Source organism: Chiloscyllium punctatum, chromosome 45, assembly GCF_047496795.1.
Source record: "Chiloscyllium punctatum isolate Juve2018m chromosome 45, sChiPun1.3, whole genome shotgun sequence".
NCBI lineage: Eukaryota > Metazoa > Chordata > Chondrichthyes > Orectolobiformes > Hemiscylliidae > Chiloscyllium > Chiloscyllium punctatum.
Window position 1 is genome coordinate 42,081,980 of NC_092783.1, and position 14,301 is coordinate 42,096,280.

The 14,301-nt window shown below is 37.8% G+C and overlaps 1 protein-coding gene across 2 annotated transcripts in view; it reads right to left on the reverse strand.

Moving 5' to 3' along the window:
• LOC140467312 (semaphorin-3D-like) overlaps positions 1-5,418 on the reverse strand; it is an 89,073-nt gene extending 83,655 nt beyond the window's left edge. For both annotated transcript variants that reach the window (XM_072563590.1, XM_072563589.1), the window contains exon 1: positions 5,176-5,418. In XM_072563590.1, the coding sequence (XP_072419691.1) occupies positions 5,176-5,332 (157 nt within the window). In that variant the 5' untranslated portion in view covers positions 5,333-5,418. The remainder of the gene's footprint in view (positions 1-5,175) is intronic.
• Positions 5,419-14,301: the final 8,883 nt, after the last annotated feature.

Below are 14,301 nucleotides of genomic sequence, written 5' to 3' on the forward strand. Positions count from 1 at the left end.
ATAGGTACATGGATGGTATAAGTTTCGAGAAATATGGGCCAAACAGGCAAATGGAACTAGATTAATTGTGAAAACTGGGCAGCATGAACAAGTTGGGCTGAATGGCCTGTTTCCATGCTGTAAACCACTTTAATTCTATGACAATGCAATAACATTTCCAGAACCACAATAAAGTATATGACAAGACATATATTTAAACAATTGCAATGTTGCGTATGTATCAGCAAGTATGCAGTATACCTAAAAGGCATATCATCATCGTATCGTGACACATGGTTTGAGTTTTTAAACATTTCAAGCTCCATCTTAATTGTTGTCATTTAAAGCATGAGATGCTGATGGAAGTGTGCTGTTGTTTGTAACTGAATAGTTTAATATTAGCCCAGACACTGAAGAGACTATAAGGTATGAGGAACTCTAATTAGTATTCGTTAAATCTTTCAGTACTACATTATCCACAGCTAGTTCTTTATATGACCAGCACTAACATATATAATACCTCAGAAACAAAAACTGAAATTGCAGGAAAAGCTCAGCAGGTCAGGAAGCATCTGTGGAGATGAATCAGAGTTATTGTTTTGGGTCCAGTGATCCTTCTTCAAAAATGATGGTAGCTAGGAAAATGTTGGTGTTTATACAGAAGATGAGGTTAGGGGTAGGGGAGGGAGAGTAAACAAGAGGTGGCAAATAAGCCTAAGAGAGAAAAACAGTTGGACAGACAAAGGAGTGGCTAATGGACTGTAAAGTGGCCTTTGTTTCCCCAGTGTAGAAGAGATCACATTGTGAGCAGCGAGTGAAGTAGATTGAGTAGATTGGGTGAAGTGCAGGTAAAGGACTGGTTCACCTGGGAGATGTATTGGGGTCTTGGATGGTGAAGAGGAGAGGGTAAGTAAATAGGCAGGTGTTATACCTTCTGTGGTTGCATGGAAAGGTGTCATGAGATTGTGAGGATGTGTTGAGAGTGAAGGAGGAGTGGACCAGAGTGTCCAGGATGGAATGGTCCTTCCAGAAGGGGAATATGTGTCTGGTGGTGACATTCCACTGGAGGTGGCAAATGATTCTACAGATGTAGATACTGGTGGGACAGTAGGTGAAGACAAGGAGGAGGAAACAAGAGAGGGGTGAAGGCTGAAGTCAGGGAGATAGGTCAGACCCAGCTGGGAGTTCTGTCAACTATGGTGCTGGGGAATACTTGATTGAGGAAGAAGATGGACATTTCGGAGGCTCTCTTGTGGAAGTTGCTTCTTCAGATCAGATGCAATGGAGATGGTGGAACTGGGAGAATGAAGTAAAGTCTTTACAGGAAGAAGGGTGTGACAAGACAACTGTAGGAGTCGGTGGGTTTGTAGCGGATACTAGTGGCAGGCTATCCCCAGAAATGGAAACAGAGGTGTTGAGGAAGGGAAGAGAGGAATCAGAGATGGACCAGGTAATGGTGAGAGTTGAGTGGAAATTGGAAGAGAAATTGATAAACGTTTCCAATTCTGGATGAGACAGGGAAGCAGCATAGACGATGTCATCATCACTATACCGGAGAAAGAGTTGTGGGTGGGGTCCAGAATAGGACTGGAACAAGGAATGTTGCATGTACCCTACCAAGAGACAGGCATACCTGGGGCCCATGTGGGTACCCCAATGGCCATACCTGTGACATGATGAAAGTGAGGGGAGTTAAAAGCGAAGATGTTTAGAATGAGGATGAACTCGGCCAGGCGGATGAGGGTGGTGGTGGATGTGGACGGTTCAGGCCTTTTTTCCCAAGAAGCGGAGAGCCTTGAGACCATCCTGAGCCTTGAGACCATCCTGATGGGGGACGGATGTGTAAAGGGATTGCTCGTCCATGGTAAACAGAAAGCGACTGGAACCCGCAGATGGGTAATTCTGAAACTAACGTAAAGCGTCAGAGGATTCGCAGATGTAAATGGGGAGGGTCTAGACAAAAGGAGAACAAAATGGGTTAGGTAAGAAGAGATAAGTTCTATGCATCAGGAGGAGGCAGAAACAATGGGTCTGTCTGGGCATATTGCCTTATTGCTTACAAATACACTGTTGGATGCAAAAGTTCACATCACTTTGGCAGATCAGGTAGAAAAAGTGAATACAGGGATTCTTCATGAATATAGCCTACATGTTTTACAATCATTACACAAGGAGCTTTGTATAAAGTTAATCAGAATCAGACTACCAGTTGGAAATATTCTTCTTCTTGCATTTTTGCTTTTTACTGGAATATGTAATTATGAATAACAAACTGCTACTGCAGTGAAATATTACTTATAATGAATACATGAATAATTAAACACTACAGACTAGATTTTGAATTCATGGAACATTTATCAGATCTTTTTGTTAATAGGTTATTTCCTGGATGGATTTAAAAATAGCAATGATGTTTGATGAGAAAAAGACAAAGGCAAAATATGTTCAACCACCTCTCTGCCCCACCCCCAGCACAAAGCAGTAATGTTAATCAGATACCACATATGGCTTTTCTTCAATTGAATTAATTCTTCAACAACTGAAGGAAGAATTATCACGTCACGTTAGAAATCTGAATGAATGGTTGGCAGTTATTCCACAATATTCATTCTCAGTATGTTAGTAAATAAACTGGTAGGATCAGAGACATTTTTTCTAAGCTTATGGAATAATGTGGGAAAATATTCTGTGGTTTGTGAATTGGTTTCATTCTAAATTCTATCATACCAACAACGATAGTAAACTGTGTGGTTAAACATGTGCATTGACAGTGGAATTGCCTGTAGTTTGGAAGCAGCAACAGAAGTGGAGCACTTCTGAAGAAAAAATATCACAAAAACTCTTCAAAGCAGAACTACATTGCTACATTCTACAACTTTATAAATATTTTCATCCTTTTTTTATAAAGTAGGCTGCGTGTATATTAGGCAATTCTTCACTTGTAACTGATTCTGCATTTCCTTGAAAGGTCAGAGTGCCTCCTGAATTGTCAGTAGCAACAGTACATTTAAAATTCATGCATTTGCCTTGAAGTTACACTTCTCTCCAGACCTGTAACAGATGCTCAATGTCTAGTATCTGGCAAATATAGAGATTGCATAGCTCTGGATAGTGGATGAAGGACAGAGGAAGAATCCTCTATTATGCCTTACAATTTACTTATCACACAACAGCAGGTTATAATCCAACAGGTTTATTTGGAAGCACTGGTTGTGAACACCTGATGAAGGAGCAGCCCTCTGAAAGCTACTGCTTCCAAATAAATCTGCTGGACTATAACTTGGTGTGTGTGATTTTTAACTTTGTCTACCCTCGTCCAATACCAGTTCCTCCACATCATGACAATTTACTGTGATTTGCAACAGGAACACTAACCTTTGAGTAAAGCTACAGACATGAAATTGACTAACAAAGACCTATTTTCTATGCTGACGATTTGGAGGTATAATATTACAAGCTAATGTGCACAGTATTTGTGAAAGGGTAAAGCACACTTGAGTCACACTCAGGTGGAGAGGGCTGTGGCTGCATTGGCAACAGCAATGCTTCCTCTGTATAATTATTGCAGGGACATCTGTTGCTGAGGTGGAGGTCGCTAATCCGAACTGCGGCACTCGGGACTAAGAATGCCAAGCACTGCTATTTTCCAAACATGGTTTGTGGCATAGAGAACAAAAGGAATGCTAATAGAATCTGGGCTTAAGTCTGAGAGACAGAGAGCAATTAAGAAAGCAGTTAATTTTAAAAGGAGATTTTGTTTTTGAAATGTGGCACTTAATCCGGACAGGTTTGCAACCTATTTTTCCATTATTTTTCCCTCAGTTTCAAAGATGAAAAAGCATTTATATTCAAATCAGTTGGCTATTCCCTCATGATATGGAGCCCAACAAGCCTTCTGTAAGAGGGATTCATTTTGGAGATTGAGGACAGCTAACATTGTACCAGTCTCTGAGGATAAAGCATTGCATTGAGCCTGACAAGTTGTACAATATTTTCAATTAATTTGATTCAATACGTCCGGGTTGAATGCCAGATGAAGTTGCAACTTGTTCTTTAGTTTCCAATTAATAATGTGTATTAAAATGTGAGCTATAGTTTGCGTAATGAGTAAAACACATGTCAAGGCATGCATGTGAACAAGGGTTTCATTCTGGGATAAAGCTGAGAGCTGAAATATTGCTTCCAAGGTTTAAGACTCATAATGCATGCATTTATCACTCAGTGTAGCCACCAAACCTTTAGACTGTTTGAGGACTTTTTAATGACTTGACCCTTTTAAAACTAAAAGTAGCCATGGTGTAAAGTGAAGTTAATTTTAGCAACAGTAGCAGAAGAATGGGGATGGAAAGAACAGTTGACATGCAGCATAAGTGTTCTCGGTGGCAAATCTTTTGTATATGCAGAGTCTTTTATATATTTGGGAGAAATTACTGACTAACATGATGGGATCAGTTGCTTCTCAGGCTGTGTCAGAGTATTCCTGTCTTCTTTATTCTGCTTATCCTTCCCTTTACAATGCTTTCTTCTTTATCTGCCTCAATGCCGTTGGTGGCTCATTTTTTTAATCTCCACTCATTTATTTCTTGTCCTGCTCCTTCTCACAACCGGCTGGCCACATTCTAATCATTATGGTAGGGAGCCATTGACCAGACAGCCAAGATTTCCATTGCTTCTGGAACTTGTTATACAAAAATGCACATCTTTGACAACACAAGATAAATGTAAAATTTGCAGTATTCGTTCCAGAATGTCAGAAAACGTCAAGTCACTTGCCCAGGCAAAGATCTAAGCCATTCACACTAACGTTTTGTTTCAACAGTGATCAGATTAGGTGATTTTTTTTTGTTCTCTGGATTGTTGAGGTCCCGAGGCTGAAAACAACTTGATCAGTAAATTGCTATCTGATATCAGTATATTACTGTGAGGATACAGAACCTCATGGAAACTTTGAAACGTCAGAATGTTGGAGCAAACCCTGAATGACAAATTGACAAGAATTTATGTGAAAAAGAGATTTTTTTTGTATTCTGTCAAGCCAAAAAAATCACTTTCCAATGTAACATCACACATGCACAGTGTCTTACTGACCTTTAGGAGTTAATACTGTACTGTGAAGATAAGGTGACAGTGATCTTGAAATAACTTAGTGAAATTTACAAAGTTTCTGAAAAATTTGACACATTTGATATTTTTTACCTTGATATGAGAATGTCAGGCGTGGTTTACTTTGTTTCCAGGCTTCACTCATTGGCAAAAGAAAGATGATAAGAACACAGCAGCACATTGCAGTAAACTGTGCAGAAGCAAACTTAATTCTGCAGTCCCTTTCTCTGATTAGAAATTTGCACTTCATGTTCTAAGTCTACAGACAGCCACCAGCACAACTCAATCCCTCTGTATCTCAGCAAGGTCCATACCAATTCAATTCTTCAAAGTACACTGCTAAAATAGTTGTTAAACTAAAAGTGGGAGTGGTGGACTCTCCTGCCAATCAGTCTCCATCAATTTGCATAAATGCTGTCAGGAACAAGCAAGAAAGGAGTGGTTTGGCAGAGGCTGGTGAAGTATTTTATAATTAGAGCCAGCAGTGCTAACATCTGCTGAACAACAGGCAGCATTAATACAAGAAAATGTTTAAGCTGCACATCATTAATAAACAGCAATGGTGCACTCCAGCCACTGTGGTTCTTTTTAAAGGTAGACTTCAGCCCAATTTTCAATTAAAGCAATATTTTGATCAATCAGTATTTTTAAAAATGATCAACATTATGTAGTGTGGTAGTCTGATTCACACTACCGAAAATTCAGAATAAACTCAACCTCTCAGACTAAAAGCTGCCCATTTCAGTACAACAGTGTTACTGTAGGAAAGTAGACTAACTAGAAGTCAAGACTTTTCAGGGCAATGTTTTGGGGGTTTGCAGCTATACAGTGATCTGGAAAAGGAGCTACTTTCTTCTTACTTTTGTACAAAGGCACTTTGGTACAAAAATTTAAATAGATACAAAGCAAAGTTAAGAGCAGTGAAAATAAATTTAAAATCTAAAAACTACTCCGAAAATCACAAAGCATAATCATGGATTTTAATTGAAATTGTAATAGTAATATAAAAAGTTTGGAGTAGGAAGGATCATTAAGTTTTAATATGTTCGGTGTTTCTAGACAACAACCTTTCTGTCATCATTTCCATTAACTCATTCTCATCAAAAGTACCCAGTTCAATGACATTTTCTTCATTGCCTGGTTTTGACCATTTGTATCACAGGTAGGATCAGTCAGATACATACAGCGAAAATAGACCCTCCTTGATTTGCAACTCATCCCTCTGTTATTGTGTCCCAACCCTCCTTTTCTTATAGCCAGCGTACGTGCCAATGATTTCATTGAATAACATAATATGGGACTTTACTTAAAGGAAAAGCAGCTTGGAAAATCAGACACTGAGGCTGGCACATCTGCTTCCTGGCTCCTATTGTTTTATAGACATAAAGGATAATAGCTGACAATCAGACTTTGAGATCTCTGTGTCCAACTAACGAGAGACTGTATTCCTGTCTGAAAATTGTATATTTACAGTCATCTCTTACACTGCTTTTCAAGCTAGTTTTCTATATCCTCTATGCTGTGATCCCTAATTTGGAAGTTATATTGCATCTGTTAATTACCAATGAAGAAACTTATCAAGAAAGTTTCAAAATTCAAAGCTTATCAAATGCATTTTCTCATCTGCTTCATCAGAAAAGTGTCAAAAACTCACTATGTTATCTAGGCTTAGCCATCTTCCTTGAAACATGTTGGCCATTCATTACCAGACTACACTTTTCCACTATGATGACATTGTTCAGGTTTATAGATATATGGCTTTCGGCACTCAGTCTGCAAATCAACTTATTTTTGCTGCAGTTACATAAATAAACTAGTTGATAAATAAACCACAAAAAAATATGGTTGGTCACGATGAACAGATACTTAGATGATCAGAGAGAGTTGCAAATATGATCCTCCTTGCAATTCCATTTGAATGTCGCCACATTAATTAGAAATCATCGACTCGCACACAAACTTGAACAGAACGTGACTTTGTGCATTCAGCTGTATTATGACTGGAAACTGTGAGAAGGGATGGATTTCCAACATGCCACCTAATTAAATTGGATGACAGAATGCCAGTTTTACACCAAAATTGAATATATCTATACAGTATATTCAGCTCTATCTCTTCGTAAATCTTGAGAACACACAATTCATATCAGAGTTGCCACTGTACCTGACTTTAATTATACTAGACAAACCACAAATATATCTCCAATTATAATGATTCCGCTGATCGCATTTCAACTACCACATACATTTTAGTAAAACTAATGTGCTATTTAATTTTACTTGTCGTGAACATTCACATTGTTGTTAAAATCACCTTTATCTGTCATATAAAAGCTTCAAATGCTGAAAGTTACATTCCTTCCATTTTGTTTAACTTGGCAGCTGAAAATAGCATTGGAGAAGTCTAGTTAATCATTTTACTAACCAGGGAACGTATTTCTAGAGTTTTTGGACTTCGAACTTATTTAATGGGATGGGTATCAATTTAGAGACGTCTGTTAGTCATTACAGAGGTGACCTGACTTCACAGCCCAAACAAGTGTTAAATTATGAAGGCAAACAGCTGTCAGCTGGAATTTCAATATAAACCAAGAGTTAATTAACCCTTTTAGGCATCTCCAGCCTTATTTTATTTAAAGAAATGATTTAATTGTCTCAACTCATTTTCTTTTTCCTAGCATTGGATTGCCTCCCATAGCATTCCTTATCCAAAGAAAAATAGTGGGAAAATGTTCCAGCCCAAGGGATCATATAGAATAGAAGAAATTACAACTGAGAAGGAAGTCATTCCAGATTTTTAACTGGAGCCATTACCTCAAAGCTTATATCCCTCTGTATTTTGTTTATTAATTTTCAAGTACTTTTATCTGGTACCTGTCAGTACAAGTCTCTATTAAACCTGAATTATTCAGCTAAACAAAACCATTGCTAAACTACAGGGCTGGGGGGCACTAGGAGGAATGCCCCAGCAAGACATTCTTCCTCCATTTTAAAGGAACTGTAAAGCTGTTGGCAGCTCATGGAGTGATGGACTCTGCTATTGGATTACCTGATATTGCATGTCGAACTTATGAATGATGTTAACCAGGAGAATGCAATATTGTTTATTGCTGAGCACTAATTTGATTAAAGTAAAATTCTTTTTCAGGGTAATTGTCCATGCCCCAGCTGTACTCTGGAGTGTGTGTATATATAGAAGACAAGGATTGAATACATTGAGGTCATTACTATGTTTACAGATTCCAAGGACATGGATACCTAGTGATCTGTCTGTGACATTGCTTATGGAAACAGGAAACAAAAGCTAGGGGGATGAGTTTTTGTTTATCTTTGTATGTTTATGTGCCAATTGCTTTTATAAACCTGTCTACATCTTCCATTAACATTTATTGACAGTTGTTTGTGTTTTAAAAGTTCAAGAACAAAGTTTAAAAGAAGACATTTGGACTGGATTAAGTCAAAAATCACACAACACCAGGTTATAGTCCAACAGGTTTAATTGGAAGCACACTAGCTTTCGGAGCGACGCTCCTTCATCAGGTGATAGTGGAGGGCTCGATCGTATCACTATCACCTGATGAAGGAGCGTCACTCCGAAAGCTAGTGTGCTTCCAATTAAACCTGTTGGACTATAACCTGGTGTTGTGTGATTTTTGACTTTGTTCACCCCAGTCCAACACCGGCATCTCCAAATCAGGACTGGATTAAAATTGTGATAAATTGAGAATAGAATTTGTCTTCAGTGTACCTAAAATCCTTCAAATGGAAGTAACACCTGAAGACACCACATACCGACCTCATTGCAGCCCCTGATGGTAGGAATCATGTAACCAATCCCACTTAATCCTGGTGGAGAGCCTATGAAAGTCTCTCAGCAATGGCAAAACCTCCCCTGATTAAGTGGGAGGGTAGTAGGGTTTGATGTGGGATTCCCAACCACAAGTGGATGAACAAGTTTAATTCACTTGGTTAACCAGAAGTAAATTGAAGGAATGTCAAGTCCAATGTTTTTTTGAATGAAAGACATCAGAGTTTTATTACCTATTAAACCTGAGAAAAATAAGAAATTGCAAAATTACATACATACAAACTCAGGTAAGAACCTTGAAAAAGAGGGGAGGCAAAACATTGGTACAGACAAGAAAATAAAAGCAACTCTAATTTGAAGTTTTTATGAGTTTAAGTTGGAGAGTGAAACCTGAATCCCAACTGCTTGGTTGTTGTCCTGTTACCTCAGGAGTGACAAAATTTGCTGATGACCTTGATTCCTTGGTGAATGGTGTATTTTTTCCCCAAGCTGCTTTTTCACCAGTGCTTTCTTCTGAGATTGAGAGAGAGAGAGATTTTCATATCCTTGCTGTTGTCATTCTATGTTGCTTTTGCTCTCTTTTCAAGGTATGCATTTATTACGCAAGTGATACAAATTTCTTGATGCCTCACTGCGTTTCCATGTGTCCTGATTAAAATAGTAATTCCATTCAGCTAGTTTTTATAATCAATGTTGCTTGCTTGGGCTTGCCAGGTGATCTCAGCAGCTACTTTAGGTCAGTAATAAGCTTTTAAAAGCAATTTTTAGTCCTTGGAAGTCTCAGGCGTTAAAGTTAACTGGTAGAAATTGAATATTAATAATCTATTTTCACTACAATTGTAACAAAGATGACTTCATTTTTGACTTTGTAATATATCAGAACTGGAGTTGTCACAATTAATTGGACTGAATTGTTTAATTAGTAAATTGTTTAATTCTAGTGAAAGCTGCATTTTGTTCAGTGTCTCTATACTCCTGCACATCTTTAAGGGAAGAGTGCATTGGGGTTCATAGTTTGATGATGTGTTAGACATAAACATGTTTAAATAGTTCACAAATCCAATGAATCACTGCACTGGTTTCATGTTTGTTGGTCACTGCATGTAATCTAATTATTGACTTGTTAGGATCTAAGCAATACCATTTTACTATCTGTACAGGACCTATGCTTAGGCATTTTTAGTTGCATCTACTATTTTGTTCCAATTCAGACTCTCTGGGGAGCAGTCTCTAGTGATCACACCAGATTCTGATGATGACTTCTGATTGCTTCTTCCATTAGAATCATAGAAACTCAACACAGTGTGGAAGCAGGCCCTTCAGTCCATCTTGTCACCACCAATCATCTGAAGAAAAACTCCACACAAGCTAGCCTGGTAATCCTCCTAGACTGCATATCTTTGGACTCTGGGAGGAGACAGGAGCACCCAAAGGAAATCCACACAAACATGGAGAGAATGTGCAAACCCAACAGAGTCATGCAAGGGGGGAATTGAACCTGGGTCCCTGCTGCAATGAGATCTGCACTTGCAGATACATTCTATCTTGTTCAAAAAGCACACAATCTGTAGGCAGTCAGTCACTGTGACATTTTATAAACTCCTACTTTGGAAATAGAACCGGTCTGACACAAGGTTGGGATACAGACAGACTCAAACCACACAGCTTTAATGCATTATCTGCACTGAGATCTCGCCTTCTTTTTATATATTCAGATAAAACCTTATGTTATCTCGGGGCTGTGACTTGAAAGAAATTCTGGGATTCACATGTTAATCAATCGAAATTTGCATGCCCTTTCTAAGTGATTAATCACTTTAAATCAATCTAGGTTTATTCAATACATTGCATCCGTTGTATGATACTTTGGTCTTTTACTGTAAATTCTGTGTCTTATGATCCTGTCCCACCAACTACCAAACGAAGGAGCAGCGCTCTGAAAGCTTGTATTTTCAAATAAACCTGTTGGACTATAATCTAGTGTTGTGTGATTTTTAACTATGATTTATAATACCAAAGGACAAATACAGTTAGAGTTGCATATAAATATTATACGACCGAAAATATAACTCTACTATATATTACTAATTTCTCACTAAGTTTGTCTTTGCAAATGCGGCGGTGTGATATACAGGAACAGTAAGAAGAGATTTTGATGCTTATTTCTTTGAAGTAATGTCAGTAATTAAATAAATTGAAAAGATATTTATTTAATTTCATAGTTACTCATTAATCGATTGAGAATAAGTAAACTGGTATAAGTGTGTTTACAGTAAATCAACTTTCTAATGCATTGCTGTCTATATCATATTCATAATATAACCAGCCAACTTTTGCCAGTTTCATTAAAAATCATGAAAATTATGCTCAAATAAAACAGGATATTATTTTTGTAAAGTGCAATCTGCGTATCACATCTGGACACATAATCTTGAAAAATACAAGACAGAGCAACAGTCTAACTTTAAATGACACGGAATAAAAAGAGTAGCATCAGCAATGAAAGATAATAAGTCACACAAGAAATTGTACTGAAAAATTCAGTTGGTAAACCTTTAGGTAAATGACCTAAAGTGAATTTATGAACCTGAGAGAAATAGCTGGTGAGAATGCCCAAATAATGAAAGCAGAAATTTCCACACACTAATGGGGATAGATGGAAAACTATTATGGAGAATAAAATGAGTCTGGAATGTCTTAATAGCAAAGTGCACTCAGGGTTTAGATGAGTTATCCAAAGCCTCAAGCAAATTACAGCTTTGGACATGTTTCTAATCATCTGTTAGACTCAAGGCAACATAGGGAAAACATTCCTTTGTTACTTGTAGCATCAACATAAAATGCGAGGATAAAGGATAGGATTAACATTTTACTTAATAAAGATTTGAAAAAGTTTATTTTTAAACATTATTTGGAAAGATATTATTATTCGGATTTCCATAATGAGAATGAATAAGCAAATTTAAGCCAATATTTTTGTTTCGCAAAGACAATGAATTGAAAACAAAACATAAGGCAACAGGTCAATTACTGGAAATGGAAATAGAATATGTGCATGTTTGATGACCCCTGCGAACATGATGGGCTGAAGGTCCTCTTACTGGGCCGTGAAAATTCTATGTCTCTCTAACTTCATAATCTTTATGCTTCAGCAATCTTGGCATAAGATTTTAATCTCTCCAATCTCTCCATGTCTACAGCTGCATAAGCACTATACTCTGTAATTCCCTCTCTAGCTCTCCATCTTGCTTGCTCCCTCTGTCTGACTTGAAGACTTCCTTGAAACCATCTCACCATTTCTTGAAACTTGGTCTATGATTTGGTGACATATTTTGCTTGTTAACTCTCCCTTGAAGCATTTTGGGATGTTTTACCACATTAAAGGCAATGATATAATTGCAAGTTATTGTTGTTAACCTGACACAGGTAAATGATACATCATTAAGATGGTTACACATTGCAGGTAGTGTGGTATACATCCAGATATATATTCTGATGAATATTACAGCCCAGCTCTTAACCCTGTTTCTTCTCCAGACACATCCAAATAAAAGTGGCTGTTTTTATTTCAGATTTCCAATATTTGACTTTAAACTTACATATTGATACAATTTATGCAATGTACGTACTATTTGCTACCTGACAAAAAGAACATGTAGAAATTAGCTTAGAAGACCTTAATTTTGTTGTGGTTCTGTTCGCCAAGATTGGAATTTGTGTTGCAGATGTTTCGTCCCCTGTCTAGGTGACATCCTCAGTGCTTGGGAGCCTCCTGTGAAGCGCTTCTGTGATGTTTCCTCCGGCATTTATAGTGATTTGTACCTGCCCCTTCCGGTTGTCAGTTCCAGCTGTCCGCTGCAGTGGCTGGTATTGGGACAACACTACTATTATAGGACAAGCCAAACAGAGAACAGCCAGGGAATTCCTAGAGGCATGGCAATCATCCACAGATTCAATCAATAAGCACATCGACCGGCCACTGCAGCGGACAGCTGGAACTGACAACCGGAAGGGGCAGGTACAAATCACTATAAATGCCGGAGGAAACATCACAGAAGCGCTTCACAGGAGGTTCCCAAGCACTGAGGATGTCACCTAGACAGGGGACAAAACATCTGCAACATAAATTCCCAGCTTGGCGAATAGAACCACAACAACAAGCACCCGAGCTACAAATCTTCTCCCAAACTTTGAAGACCTTAATTTCACTTCACCTTTGGTTTTCTTCAGGATTGCATGCATGAGTTTCCTTTATCAATTGTACCTTTACCTAGCTTGATTCAAACTTCCCTTCAGAAAGCATTGACTTAATGTTGTTGTTTTGACTTTTGACTTCAGTTTTTGGTTTGAATAAAATTTCACCTGCATGCAATGTTCCATAAACCTGGCAAACCAGATAGAACTCAACATTAACATTCGTAAAATCGTTGGACAGTTCCCAGAAATGAACAAAGGATCATTTAAAGACAATTTGATATAATCAGTTATGTCTTTAGCTGAGAGCTCCTGCTGAACTCTCACACAATCACAAGATCTCGTATGGGGTCTGTATATAGATCAAGCCCAGTGTGGGGTTGAGCAGGAAATGTCTACTTTGTTACACAGCTTCATCTCATGGTGTACCCAATGAAAATATAACATGATATATACTTCTGACACAGAACAGTGGTGAAGAACACATTTCACAGTGATGACAACTATAAATTTTGGACAAATAATCACAGATTCAGAGGAATTCTCCTTTGAAGATCATACATTTCTTCTTTGCTAGCTGGTATCAATTCAGATAAACAAGCTCATCATAAGAGTTACGTTAGTTGGCAATGCGACAATTCGAATCTCCATATGTTCAACGAACTTGAATACTTGAATTTGGTCCAATTTGAATTGGATTTCACTTTGTAATTTAACTCTTTAATTTGCAAGCTTAATTCAAAAAGCTGGTTTGTAATATGACCATTCAATTTAGATATCAAAAAGTTTCGTTAATGCTTCCCAATGAGAACTATTTATGAAACTTCTGTAATTTATAACTCACTCAAATACAAGTAGGCAAAGGCAATGCACTGAATAATGCTAAACAAACGTAAATGAAAAGATTTAACTTCCATCCTGCTTTCAGTTAAGGACTGGGACTCCTGATCATTATCTAGTGACATCTGCTGGACAGTATAGACATTGGCTGAAAACAAGATTTGGATGGATTGCGATGCACGCTTTGACTGAATAGCGTGCTACATTAAAATTCACATATGGTGGTTGAGAGATTGAACAAGGTATTAAAGGACTTGACAAGCTAGTGTCTTCAGGAGAGGAGAAAACTTTTCCATTTCATCAAAGTTAAAAATCACACAACACCAGGTTACAGTCCAACAGGTTTAATTGGAAGCACTAGCTTACAGAGCACTGCT